This window comes from Ahaetulla prasina, chromosome 4 (genome assembly GCF_028640845.1).
Source record: "Ahaetulla prasina isolate Xishuangbanna chromosome 4, ASM2864084v1, whole genome shotgun sequence".
Taxonomy (NCBI): Eukaryota; Metazoa; Chordata; class Lepidosauria; order Squamata; family Colubridae; genus Ahaetulla; species Ahaetulla prasina.
In genome coordinates this window covers 46,420,908-46,434,762 of record NC_080542.1, presented here as the reverse complement: position 1 = coordinate 46,434,762, position 13,855 = coordinate 46,420,908, and the positions used below count along the sequence as shown (strand labels likewise).

The window sequence follows — 13,855 nt, the reverse complement described above, 5'->3', positions numbered from 1 at the left end:
GTTAGCAAGTTGAAAAAGCGACAATCCATAGAAAACCCTCAGAGAGTCCTCCCAGTTGGCCCTCTTCACCGTAAATTGAAGATTACTAAATTAGAGCCAATTGGAACTTGGGAGAAACTTACTCCAGAAGATTGGGACATCTACATTTTATTTTGTCATTTGGACTTTGCAAGCATTGAAAAAGACACTTAATATCTAATTTGTATCATTATTACTTCCATATTGGAAATATTTGAATGTAGTTTAATTTCACATATTCCACATTTACTGAAAATGCATGACGATCAACTAGCAGTGATGATGTTATCTAATTTGGTAATAAAACATCTGCAAGAAATCAACCAATTTCGGAGAGCATGGAAGACCACACAGTTTTGTTAATTACAATGCAACTATAACAGAGTTGTGCATTTGCAATGACACAAAGGCATAATGAAATTATCACTCAAAATATCGTTTGTTTTGGATGTGGACTACATTCTGCAATGACAATGTTTATGGGTGCAGAATAGTTTAATAGAACAATACAGCATTATCTTCTTGCTGTTATGTGGATATTTCATGTTTATTGAATAGTAGGAAATAAAATTTAGAATTAGCAACTAAAACCGATTCAATCTCAAACTGTAGGTGAACCAACCAAGTCTGGAGAGAGAAGTGGGTACAGCAGTCCTGGATCTCCAGGAACCCCTGGCAGTCGTTCTCGCACACCATCCTTGCCAACTCCACCAAACAGGGAGCCCAAGAAGGTTGCAGTGGTTCGTACACCACCAAAATCCCCTTCTTCTGCCAAGAGCCGCCTGCAGACAGCTCCGGTCCCCATGCCAGACCTGAAGAATATCAAGTCCAAAATTGGTTCGACTGACAACTTAAAGCATCAGCCTGGAGGTGGAAAGGTAAATCTAACATGGTTTATATTTCTGTGGAAACAGATATACAGGCCAACTGTAGTAGAGGGGGTAGCTTTCTCTCTTTGCCATTCCAGCATTGCATTCCCTGCCTGCAAGACTATCTCAGCTTTATGAGCTACCTTCACCTGGCAGAATGCAAACACTCAAAATTGGTGATGGTGTAACCCCTTTATATGTGAGATGATTGATTAGGTAATACAGTAGTGGTTTTCAGTTACCTTCACTACTGGTTCAGAACTCTAAGCACACGTGTGTGCTTGCTTCATTTGTGCGTGGCGCTTCTGCACAGGTGCAGAACCTTCTGTGCATGCACAGAGCATCCGTGATGACGTCTGGGCGGGTGGGCGGAGCCTCCTGCTGCAGCCACTACCGGTTCTCCCGAACCAGGGTGAACCAGTAGAAACTCACCACTGAGGTAATATTGACATTACTGAAATGACATGTGTTCATTACAATTAAATATGCTAAGTGTTCCTTCCGAATTAGAAAATACGTGGGATCTGAGTATGTACAAGGTAGTAAAGTGAATGGAACATAAGTTATTCTGATTAGAAAGCAGGCCTTTAAAGCTATGTGTGGAAGCATTAATCCACAGCAGTAACACCATAGCTCTATATACATCACATATGAAGATCCTTCTCCTCTCAAGGTTATACTGAAGTAATTCAATTATTCAATCTCTATCTGACTGTTTTGGCTGAGGATCTTGAATGGGAAAGACTGCTCATTTGGCCACAGTGTGTTCTAGTAAAGAAATCTGATAAAAGAGTGGTTTTTATATAGGAAGATCATTTTATTGCTAGAATATTAAGAAGGACAACTAGTACTTGATTTCAGGTGTGTTATAGTCCGGCCCTCTGAATCGCTGTCAGGATCTAGTGTTACATTTTGATGGTGTTGCTAGCAGGAACAGCAAAACCTTTTTTTCCCCCTGATTCTAATAATCAGGCTCATTAATACCTCACTTGAGATGTTCATTATCATACCATTATGTTAAAAGTGAATGCTGTGGTGTTTTTTTTTTTAAAAAAACCCTATTTTTAAAAAATTAGGCAATCAAGACAAGACAACAAATTGTTTAGAATTTAAGGGTAGCAGAATTCCCTATTTAATGATGTTTTTTGTTGTTGTTCTTAATGTTAGTCTGTGGGAGTTAGTAATTACTGTCTAAGTTTCTTTAACTATTTTACTGAACAGAATTGCAAATACCAGCATTTTTAATGAATGGAGGGCACTACATTAAATATGAATAACTTCATTCATAGGCTGATAGGATAGGCTGCTGTTTTGGTGCCTCTGGTGGTGTTTTCAATCGTCATGTTCAGTTGCTGCTGCTCCCTGGATTTTTATTAAACATAGACAATTTTAGTGCTTCATTCTTAATGGGTACATAGTACCTATTGATTTACAAGCATATCAACAATTCTCATGCATTTTCCATTTATTTCTATCAGGTGGAGAACCTGAATCATGTGTTTAATGGGGTTTCAGATAGAAAGTATAAGGAATTTTGGAACATCTGCAAGTATTCTCTCATGCAGCATTTATCTACACTTTCTTACAACAGCTGATACAGCTTTCTTAAAACAACTAAAAATAAAGGTTTTTTCCCGGCTATGACTGTGTTAAGAAGGATGTGAAACAGTATAGTTATCCTTTGTTTAGATTACTTTTCTACTACTCTTGTTTTAAAAATGCATTATTTTAATTTATACAATGATATACCGTATTTTTCGGACTATAAGATGCACCGCTGTACAAGATGCACCAAGATTTTGAAGGGGTAAGCAAGAAACAAAAGTTTTTGCCCTCCTTGGTGCCCAGGAGCACTCTGCAGGCCTCCCAAACCCTCTGTGCATCCCGTTTTTCACAAAAACGGTGTGCAGAGGGTTTGGGAGGTCTGCAGAGTGCTCTTGGGGGTTTGGGGGTTTTTGCCCTCCTTAACCCACAGGAGCATTCTGCAGACCTCCCAAAGATTCTGTGTGCCCAATTTTTGCAAAAAACGGGCCCGTTGTTTGCAAAAATGGGACATGCAGGGTGGGGCTTTGGGAAGCCAAAAATGGCTGTATTTGGTGTATAAGATGCACCAACATTTCCACCCTCTTTTAGGGAGGGAAAAAGTGTGTCTTATACACCAAAAAGTATGGTACTGGATTGGCAAACCATTTCTCATACTTCTATACTTTGGTAACGGTTATTATTATCCTTCTGATAAGCATTGTTAGATTCTTTTATTGCACTTTTTATTTTAAGAAATTAAAATATTCCTACAACAGGACTTGAAGAGTATTAAAGAGTATATGTGCATGTTGAAAAATAATTTTAAAAATAAGATGCCGTTTGGATTTTTCTAGTTGACACAATTTTATGATTACTCTTTTTTAATTTTCTTATTAACTTTCTTAGAAAGTTTTTTTCTCTTCTATTTTTTTAGATTTGGTATTAATGCAATCATATAATAATGGTGAAAAATTAAAAGTACTTTTATGCCAATTCTATTAATGACATTTTAATACAAATTTTTACATTTAAGGTTAGCTTCCAATTGGATGCTTGCTGATAATTCAGTCATGCGTATTACACAATTTTGTTATTTTTTTCTTAGCATCTCTTTCACTCTAGGTCATTGATGGCCATTGCATGCCAAAAAGGGGGGAGGGGAGGGTCACGCGTGTGCATGCCCACACCTATAATTCTTTGTGTCCCACCCTTGCGCATGCGCACACAACTCTTCCCCCCCCCCCGACACGTGATGGCCCAGTAAAACTGGGAAGGCCTGTTTTTCTCTCTTACCTGGCTCCAGAGCCTCTCTAGAAGTCTGGGGGAGTGGGAAAACTGCCTTTCCCACCCCACCCCAGGCCCTCCGGAGGCCAGAAACGGCCCATTTACCAACTTCCGGGTGGACAGGAAGTGACGTGTTTTGCTGTCCCCAGCCTCCAGACTCCTTGAGAGGCCCTGGGGAGGCTGGGGACAGCAAAAAATGTCACCTCCTGTCCACCTGGAAGTTGGTAAACGGGCCGTTTCTGGCCTCCGGAGGGCCTGGGGAGGGGTGGGAAAGGCAGTTTTCCCACTCCCCCAGACTTCTAGAGAGGCTCTGGAGCCAGATAAGAGAGAAAAACGGGCCTTCCCAGGTCCTCTGGAGGCAGGAAACAGCCTGTTCCCCTATTTCTGGTCGGCCCAGAAGGCCCAAAAATCAGCTGGCCAGTGTGCGCATGTGCACCAGAGCTGAGCTTGCATGCCCACTGATATGGCTACGCGTGCCACAGGTTCGCCATCACGGTTCTAGGTCATTGAGCCTGTCTATATTCAGTCCAAGCAGCTCCTATTCCATAAGACAGAATGGCATAAGATTTTTTTTTATGGGGAAACATGAAATAGCCTGGACTGACCTTATGGTTTGATCACATAGTACTGAGGGAGAAGAAAAGGCAGAGCTTGGGGGTGGAATCAAGGGATGAATCAGTTTAGAGTTGTTACATTGCCATAAACAATCCAAGTTCAGCCCCCATTAAGTTCTGTTGACTCTTATCAAGAGCCAATTTAATGCTGATCATTAGTTGTCTAGATTAATGTCAGGTACGAAGAATCAGGACCACATGTTAAGTTCCAGTTAAGAAGATTTATTACTCAATCCTATTTATTTGTTGCCTATCCCACTGTGAGGCTACTCTAGGAAGTTTACAACAGTAAAAAGGAAGAAATGAAAAGAGTGTAAACAGAACAGAAGTTCTCCTACAAAATTCCATTTTGTCTTACTGATAATTCCAGTTTTATAGCATTGTTTCCTGAACACTAACTGAACTCACAGGATGTACTTTGATCTTTCTATCAGGTGCCCTTCATTTCTATCAGAGACAACTTAGGCCACTTTGCATCACTTTTTCTTTTCTTTTTTTTGCACATTCACCATTGCTTCATCATAGAAGAGTTGGGGAGCTGATTGTAACAGACAGAAATTTCACTCTTATTAGCCTACTTCCCAGAAGGCCATATACTAAATATTATTTCCCTCAAACTTACTGTATTCATTTATTTTATTTGTACACTCTGTTCTCTCTCAATATGGAAAACTCTTTGTATTTCAAGCCTGATCTATGGAACCAATTGATTCTGAATTTTAATTGCACAGGAAAAGAGAAATATGTTTCTCCATGCTGCTAGACCTGATTCTAAAAGCTGTAGCTGATATCTCATCCCTTCTTATTTGTAGCAGTCCATTTGGTAGACCAAATGGTAGGATTCTCAGAATCCTGCTAATCCATTTGCACCTTAAATCACCTTCTCTCACAGTGGTCTACCATTTTTGTGATCCAACTACTTTTGAAATGGGCCCTAATGTCAGCCAAATCTATGTCCAGACCTGGATTCTTTTTTCTGTGCCCCGGTTTGTTTTTCCAACATTTTTCATCAGAGGTTTAAAGAATCTTAAAGTCTCTCTACCCTGACTTGGCTTTTCTATCTCTGATAATGTTATTAATGTCATTCATAATTTTTCCGCCTTATCAAATTCAGATTATATTTTTTTCTGATTCACTTTTTACTTCTAAGGCTCACTAGTCTTTTCTCAACATTTTTTTTATAGTTTACCCAATCTGTAATAAAACCTTGTCATTGTCCTAGAGCAGTGCTTCTCAATTATTTTCTGTCATGCCCCCCTAGGAAGAAGAAAACATTTTTCGCGCTCACCCGCGCGACTGTAAACACGGGGCTTAGCTTGTTATGACAGTGTTCGCCGAGGTCAAACGCGCCCCCCTTTACGGAGCCTCGCGCCCCCCCTGGGGGGCCCGCCCCACTATTTGAGAAGCACTGTCCTAGAGTAACTTTTTTAGGTGTCTCTTTCTCCTCTTCTTTTCCTGACTTGCAGAATAAGCCACAGTCAAAACCATTTATAGTTGCATAGTACTTCATCTGATTATTTAGATAGAAGTTGATGCTTCTTGATAATACTTAGCTTTTTTTCTGTCTTAAGAGATCTATTCTGCCTGCAGATAAGCATATTGCCACATGTATCTCTACTAGTCAAAGGCCCAAAGTAAGTTGGACAAGTTGAGCTTACCAATAATTGAGGCTCTTTTGATGGTGATTTGTAGATTCACACAGCTTACCCCCTATTCCTTCTCCATGCTGTTTCAGAGAATTGAGAAGAAAGAGGAAAAAAGTTTATTGTTGACAGAAGTAGCAATAGTATGTAATTTCTCAATGCTTCTTTTAATGTTATTTAAAAAAGAAGACCAATGTTGGTTATCTGGTCCCCCTGACAGGTGCTGACTTGATAAATGTCTATGGAGATTTTCAGTCATCCAGATCATGGTTGTCCCAAAGGTGCTTTTTCAAGAGGCAACTGGACTTTCTGACTTTTTTTTTGAAGATGTTTCAATTCCCATCCAAGAAGGCCACCTGGACGTTTATCTGTGTCATGAAGATCACATTTAGTCCTGATAGGTTTATTCTCCTATGTTGTGCCATGTGTTTATGAAGACAGTTTCCTCAATGTACACATGGCTTACTGCACTGTACTGCATATACCATGTTGCTCAATTTGTGTTTGGGTGTTTTATCCTTGGGGTGGACAAGCTTCTTCTTAGTGTATTCTTGCATTTGAAGTGTGCACGTAAGTTGTGTTGGCTGAAGACACTCCTGAGCTTTTCCGATATTCCTGCAATTTATGCAGGAATTGCATAAATTTATGCTCTTTTCATTGTCTGTTATGGAAGAACCCCTCCGCTGGAGCACAAAATGGGAGTCATCAGAACCCTACACCAGTGAGCTGAAGGTCTGCCAACCAGAAAAGATGGGAAAGAAAAAGAACTAAAACACATCAAGAAATCCCTCAGAACGTGTGGCTATCCCAAGTGGGCCTTCATCAAATCTCAAAAAAAACACTACATGGGCTCCTCTATAACAGACAATGAAGAGAACAATAAATGAAGCAACACTGATGATATTCCATATGTTGCAGGAATATCAGAAAAGCTCAGGAGGATCTTCAGTTAATACAACATACAACACAAACTGAGCAATGTGATATATGCAGTTCAGTGCAGTGGATCTTGTACAGATCTGTACAACAGATTGGGGAAACAGCAACCATTTCATAAACACATGGCACAACATAGGAGAACTAACCCATCAGGACTAGATTCAGCAGTCCATCTGCATTTAAAAGACAAAGGCCACTCTTTTAAAGACAGCAAAGTTCCCATTTTGGACAGAGAGGACCGCTGGTTTGAAAGAGGGGTGAAAGAGGCCATCGATGTCAAAATTGAACAGCCCTGTTCAGTACAGTGACATTCAAATATTTCCCCTACCGGTTCTGTAGGTGTGGCTTGGTGAGGGGTCCTGTGATTGAGTGGGCATGGCCAACTCGATGTCACTCACATCCACACCCACTTAGTCACATAACTCCACCACCAACCCATGTCCACAGAACCCGATAGGAAAAAAATGTGTGTTTGAGCAGCAGAAGGGCTAATAGTGAATGCTGTGGCAGAGAGAAGCTGAACTTTTCCCCTTCCATTCACAGCGGAGCTGCTGCTCCCTTTATGGTCCCCCCTGACCCTCCTCCCTCCCGGGGATTGAAGTACCTTAAAGGGACAGGCTGCAGCAGCTCCACTGTGAATGGAAGTAGAAAAGTCCGGATTCTCTCTGCTGCAGCATTTAACATTGAATGCTGTGTGGCAGAGAGAAACTGAACTTTTCTCCCTCCATTCACAGCGGAGCTGCTGCTGCCTTTATGGTTACCCCGTGGCCCCTTCCCTCCTGGGGACTACCTTAAAGGGACAGGCTGCAGCAGCTCCACTGTGAATGGAAGTAGAAAAGTCCGGATTCTCTCTGCTGCAGCATTTAACGTTGAATGGGTCAAGCGGCTGGAAGGGGTGAGCGGTAATCGGGCAACCGGGCACATGTAGGTGGGGCCAACCAGAAGTGGTTTTTACCAGTTTGGCGAACTGATTCAAATTGTCCCTACTGGTTCTCCCAAGGCGGTCTGAATCGGTCAAATTTCACGCTGGCCGTGTTTCAACAGAGGGGGAGGGATACGCCATCATCTATCTCCAGTTTACAACACAGTCCTTTCAATAGTTCCAAGAAGGCTCCACACCCATTTGCACTATTCAGGTGATCTTGATGACACAGATAACCCTCCAGGTGGCCTTAACAAACTCACTATAAATGTATAAATGTAAACAAACAAACAAACAAACAAACTAAAAGAATGCAAATGACCAGTTGTCTACAAGGAGTATAAATCCTTCCATTTCCCACCATCCAGTCAGAGCTGAAGAAGCTTCTTGGATGAGAATCAAAACATCTTCAAAAAAAAATCAGAAAGTCCAATTGCCTCTTGAAAAAACACCTTTGTTGACTTGATAGTTTGAGTAACTGTATGATGCCCAGGAAGCCATGTCACGGGTACCAGCAGGATGTGCAACCACTTTCAGAGGCTCCCATTCTGAAAGTGCTTTGCTTCCTTCCTTTTTCTTTCATTCCCTTTCTCACAAATTCAAAAAACCTCATAAGCAATTTAAAAAACTCAAGTTAGCTTATGCATAATATATGTGCTATAAAAAATTATGATCCCACTGTCTTCCTAAAAGTAAGGTGTGAATGGGCCAGTCTATCTTTGGATGGCAAATATTCCACGAAATAGGGTGGTGCAGGAAAAGAACGCTTCTTCATAACTATTTGTCTCATAAGCCCACATGTAAGGGAGGAAATGGGAGCATTCCTTTTTAAGTTACTGGGAGCAAGTGAAAATTACTTTGACCTAAGCTATGTAGAACTTAATTAACAACAGCTTGACTTATATAAAGAAACAAATGGGCAGATACTGCAGCACTGATGTAGATTGGCTAAAGTGACTCTCCCTGCAGAGAGATGCAGTGGGTACAACCTCCACATTTTCATCCTGACAACGGTCATCTGCTAGAGTGACCAATATTATTTCAGTCTCACATCCAGAACTGAAACTTGAAAATATAAAAATGAATAAAAATACTTGGTTTCATCCTGAATTCTCTGTAATAGATGCTCCATGGATACTTCAAAAATTTGCCCCCAACAAGTTGCATATTGGGGCATAGCCAAAATGGCAGGTTCCAGGGATGACGTTTTCAGGATGCTATTCTCAATCTGACAAAAAACTTTATTTGATTTCAGCTTTCACCCTGCAGACACAAGCCATCTTCATATGGTGGGTATACTTACCCAATTACATTTATCATGCTAAAATAGCACGTCATATACCAGCCCTGAATATTTTTTCAAGTCCAATAAGAAAGAATGCACAAACAAACTGATTAATGTCTTCCTTTTCACTTTCATCAGTATGTGACAATCTTGTTTTTCCTTCTGCTGATCAAAGATATATCCAGTGAGTTGTAGGATATTCAGATATTTGCTTGTGGAGGCAACAGAGCCCCACACTTATATTAAAAGTTACACCAAATTTGGCATGGTACTGATGAAATATGAAAGTCACTCTTCAACTTATACAAATACTTTATTGTAGTTTATATAGGACTAATGCACTGCAGTACAAGTGGAATAGTTTGAGTTGTATGATATTTTCTTTTTTTAAAAAGTATTAATTTAAAGCTTGCTTTCCAGATGTTCGCTTCTGCAGAGCTGAAACATGTGGCTTCATTTGTTAAACCAAGTTGCTAAAAAATGCCTTGGAGACATTTTCTGTTTCTTCTTTCTTCTACGTTGACTGTTATACATAGAGAAACCCTTTGCACTGTGTCATTGGCTGGCAGTAGGTGTTACTTATGTTCTTTTTCTGACTATCAAAGGTGCAGGTGCTTAATAAGAAGCTGAACTTTAGCCATGTCCAATCCAGGTGTGGATCAAAGGATAATATCAAACATATCCCAGGAGGAGGCAGTGTGAGTACCTTCACACCATTCAATGCACTATAATAAAATAACTTATTATTAGTGGCATGAATTCTGCATTAATCCTAAAATGCCAATGCTGCTTGCTCAGTCAGCCAGCCATTGGTAACACACTTGAATATAACATATATAAATTAACCTCCTACTAGGAAAGATATGGCTTGATTAAACTTGCAGTAGAATCTGTGTGTGGCAATGTATGCAGGATTAATTGGCTATTTTTCAAAAATAATACTGTAACATTTTTAATTACATAGCTTTCAGGCTTCTGACAAATATGTTGTCCGGTTCAGTTAGGGAAAGAGGAAGATGTTAATTCAAGATAGAAATCTAGAAATTTGATAAATAGTATGTGCTATTCTGGAGGTCTCATGAAAACATTACACATAGACATGGTAAATCAGATGTTCTGCATCTGAAACATTTTTTTTCCTTTTTTCTTTTAAAGGATAAGCATGTTCCCTTACCCAGAATGTGCAATTTTGGCAATTAAGCAAATTATCATCTACAGGTTTTTTTTATATGTTTGTTTTGTTTCTATAATTGGTGATTTTTAAAGCCTGAGGAATGTAGAAAAAGTAGAATTTAGTATCAGATGCTATATGGAATCAATAGAGTGGCTCATTGGTAGATAAATAGATCCAAGTTGGATCTGTGGCAAATAAGGCATTACCTCTTTAAGAGTTGTGTTTTCAGTGTAGATATTCATGTTCTCTGGGACAACATAACTTGTTAGGGGCTCAAGCAAGCCAATTAATTCTTCCTATCTCTTCCCATAATATCCCTTATTTAGTTATACTGAGTATAAAATTTCTAGGGACTTTTTAGTAGGGTAGTGGAGAGATAAATGTATTTTATATCTATCTAAAAAACCATCTTTACAAATTCTCAGGATTTTTCAAAATCTCAGGATTTTTCTGGACCATAATAATAATTCTTCTCATTTCTAAATAGCCCTGCTTTATTCATTTCTTAATTTACCTTCATAAGAAATGAAGACAGGGATGGCATATGAATCTTATTGGCCAATCCAAAAACAACTATCCAATATTGAATTTGGAGCCTTCACCAGATACCAACAACTGTTATTTCTTTACTTCTGCAAACAAAGGTGCTTCCAGATTAGGCTTTAATGGGGCTGATGCCATTGATAGAATTTTATGGGGGAATTCAGGTATGAATTTACATGTGCAGCTCTTCTTAATGTTTCCATCACTTTTCTCTCATCCCTCCCCCAGTTTTTCAATTCTCAAAGGGTTAGTTGATAAAAATATTTTTATTTGTTGCAATAAGCTTTGTCTGGAAGCACATTAAGAATGCAAGGATTTATTTATTTTTTTACAAAATCTTGAGTTAACCCTGAGATTCCAAATTTAATCTTCCAACTCAAAGCTTATGGCACTTGATATATACATTAAATAGCATATATTGTCCAAAAACCCCCTTAATTTACTAATTAAACTTGCATAGTTTGCATTATTATTCTGCTAGTTTATCTTTTCAGGAACACTATTTGCATGATGTTGGACTTGTACAATGTTCTCTGTTTCAGTGTTTATCAACTGACATAATTGTGACATTTGTCTGCAGTGGAGAAAATGATCTTAATAGTTGGCATTTAAAAGAAAACCATTAAAAAATTCAAAAAGACAACTCTATCATCCGATTAGTATTATGCTTTTGATGCATGTATTTCACTCTCTAAATTAGAGACTGAAAAGTATATAAATAAAAGTGTACACTTTATAAGAGGGATTTTGATTAAGATTATGTAGTTCATGAATAATGTAAAAGTAGGCTACATAGAGTAACAATGAACAATGCACCTTTTTTATAGGTCCCATCTACCAATCTTTTTTATTCTAGCATAGTGATGTCTGCCTCATTTGTGTGTCAGACACAGCTCTAATTCATCCTCAACCACTATTTCTGCGATAGTGTTCTATTTTCTCAAACTAATTTTGTGACCTTTCTCCCATTATTGGCAACTCCACCTGTACAGTTACAAACATTATTTGTGGGTATGGTTTTAACATTTTTATTTTTCTCTTTAATTCAACTATAAAGGCTACTTCTCCTATAATTATAATAGTATGTAGTCAGTTGATTAAATTATAAACATAACTGAAACAATGCTGCATTTGGTAACACAGGCCACTAAGTACTGATGAAATTTTGAAAAGAAAAATCATGGAGTACTACTTAGGAAATGGAAGAGGCTTCATTATTGTATAGATCTACAATATGTATAGAAACTGAGAAAGTGTTTTATTAGATTTTGCTTCTGCAACAATTTCTATAAATATCATTCTAAAATATTGCTTTTAAAAGCTGCTCTTCTTTTCCATTATATGTAGCGTTCCCTACAAAGTCTAGAAATTTAGCCAATGCTGTTTAGATTATTAGAGTCTGCAAAGGGAATTAAATTGTGACAGTACTGTCATTCTCACAGCAGCAATCCTGTAGCTTACCAAGTTAAAACTGTGTGAGTAATGAAAACATTTTTCATTAGATCTTTCTAAGCATGTCTCTTTCATGAAGTAAGTTTAGAAGGAGGTTAATTTCTAAATTCTTGACAAAGGACTTGTGGACAATGTGAGGTTCACATACAATGATTATGAATTTGTTTTCAGTCCTTCCTTGTCCTCTTCCTTCCTTATTCCCCTTTGTCTATCCAGTCAATGTGCATCACACACCTATACTTGATATACGTACTTTCTATCCTTGCTGTGTGCTACCTCCTTTTCAGTGATTTGTAGCTTTTCCACAGAGAAGAGGAGAGAATCCATTGATTTTGATTGGTGAGGTAGGCAGTGCATTTTGAGAGAAATAGCCAGGGAGATGAAGGACTTCCTTAGGGAGTAGAATGGCTAGAGAGAGGCTTGAGAGGATGAGGTACCAGTACTAAGCATTACATTTTACAGAAGAAGACACCTCTTACGATCTATGTAATTGTATTGGATTTTGAGGAAACAAAGCAAATCAGGAAAGAAGTGCAGCATCTCAATGCAGGGCATAAAAAAAGGAGGTAATCAGATTGGCTGGCTCAGAATTCTGGGAGTTGAAGTCCACATGTCATAAAGAGGCCATAGCTATCTATCTCTGATCTAAGGAAATATCCCATTTTGTCTTGATATTTTTTTAAAACTTCCCCCTTTTTTCTTTTAATTGACAAGCCATAGTTACTCAATGGTAATTTAAAAAATAAATTACCTGGGTTGACACAGGTATTTTCTTAAATGTTTTTTGTGTGAAAAATGGGTAACAGAGGTAGGCCTTTTATCTGATTCGAGGAAGGTTATGCTCTTAACATATGGCTTATATTTGAGTAATGTTCTGTAGATCTAACATGAACAGTACTTCTGAAGTGAGGTTATAGTAACAGGTAACTCATTCAGATCTCATTGGGTTTTTTGCATATGGGTGAATATGTTCAAATGCATCCTGTTAATATATAAGACTTTGAAATGTTCCTCTAGCTGGTCAGCAACCTGAGAATTTCAGGTATAGCCTGTCTAACTCAAGCCATCATCCCTGAATGATTCCATTATAGGTAAATGGATTGATAAAATGATACTGGTCTAAATTATAAATACCTTTTTTATTTTTTTCTAATCCAAAAAAATATTGGAAAGAAGTTATGTAAAGGGGTCAAGACATTGTTTATCCATCTGTCCATCAGCACGATAAATGTCTGGAAACTGAATAGAAGAGTAATAAAGATGATGGGAAAAGTTTGAAAATGGACTGGGGCTGCAGAGAAAAAGATTCCAGAAAAACAATTCCCAATTCATCCCTATAGGAGAAAAAGGCCAGAGAAAAGTTGTAACTTGTAATCACGATTGCCTTGAGTGAGTTCCACCATAGCATAACATAGCATCAATTTGCTCAGGACTATGGTTGTTTCCTGTGGTGGGTTGCTAAGTTTCTATTCCTGTATCTAACCCTCAAGAATTCTGGTCTTGAGGGTTACAAGGGAATCAGTATCTTGGTACCTGCTCAGCTTTGGAGCAAAATGCACAGCAAAGATGGATTTGGTCCCCACCCTTT

At 38.6% G+C, this 13,855-nt stretch overlaps 1 protein-coding gene across 14 annotated transcripts in view; it reads left to right on the top strand.

Annotated features, from left to right (window-relative positions):
• Nucleotides 1-13,855, top strand: part of LOC131197420 (microtubule-associated protein tau-like) — an 86,766-nt gene that overhangs the window by 59,479 nt on the left and 13,432 nt on the right. For 8 of the 14 annotated variants that reach the window (XM_058181467.1, XM_058181471.1, XM_058181464.1 and 5 more), the window contains 2 exons: nt 631-896; nt 9,704-9,796. In XM_058181467.1, the coding sequence (XP_058037450.1) occupies nt 631-896; nt 9,704-9,796 (359 nt within the window). The remainder of the gene's footprint in view (nt 1-630; nt 897-9,703; nt 9,797-13,855) is intronic. The other 6 variants (XM_058181469.1, XM_058181470.1, XM_058181462.1 and 3 more) reach the window with 1 other exon arrangement.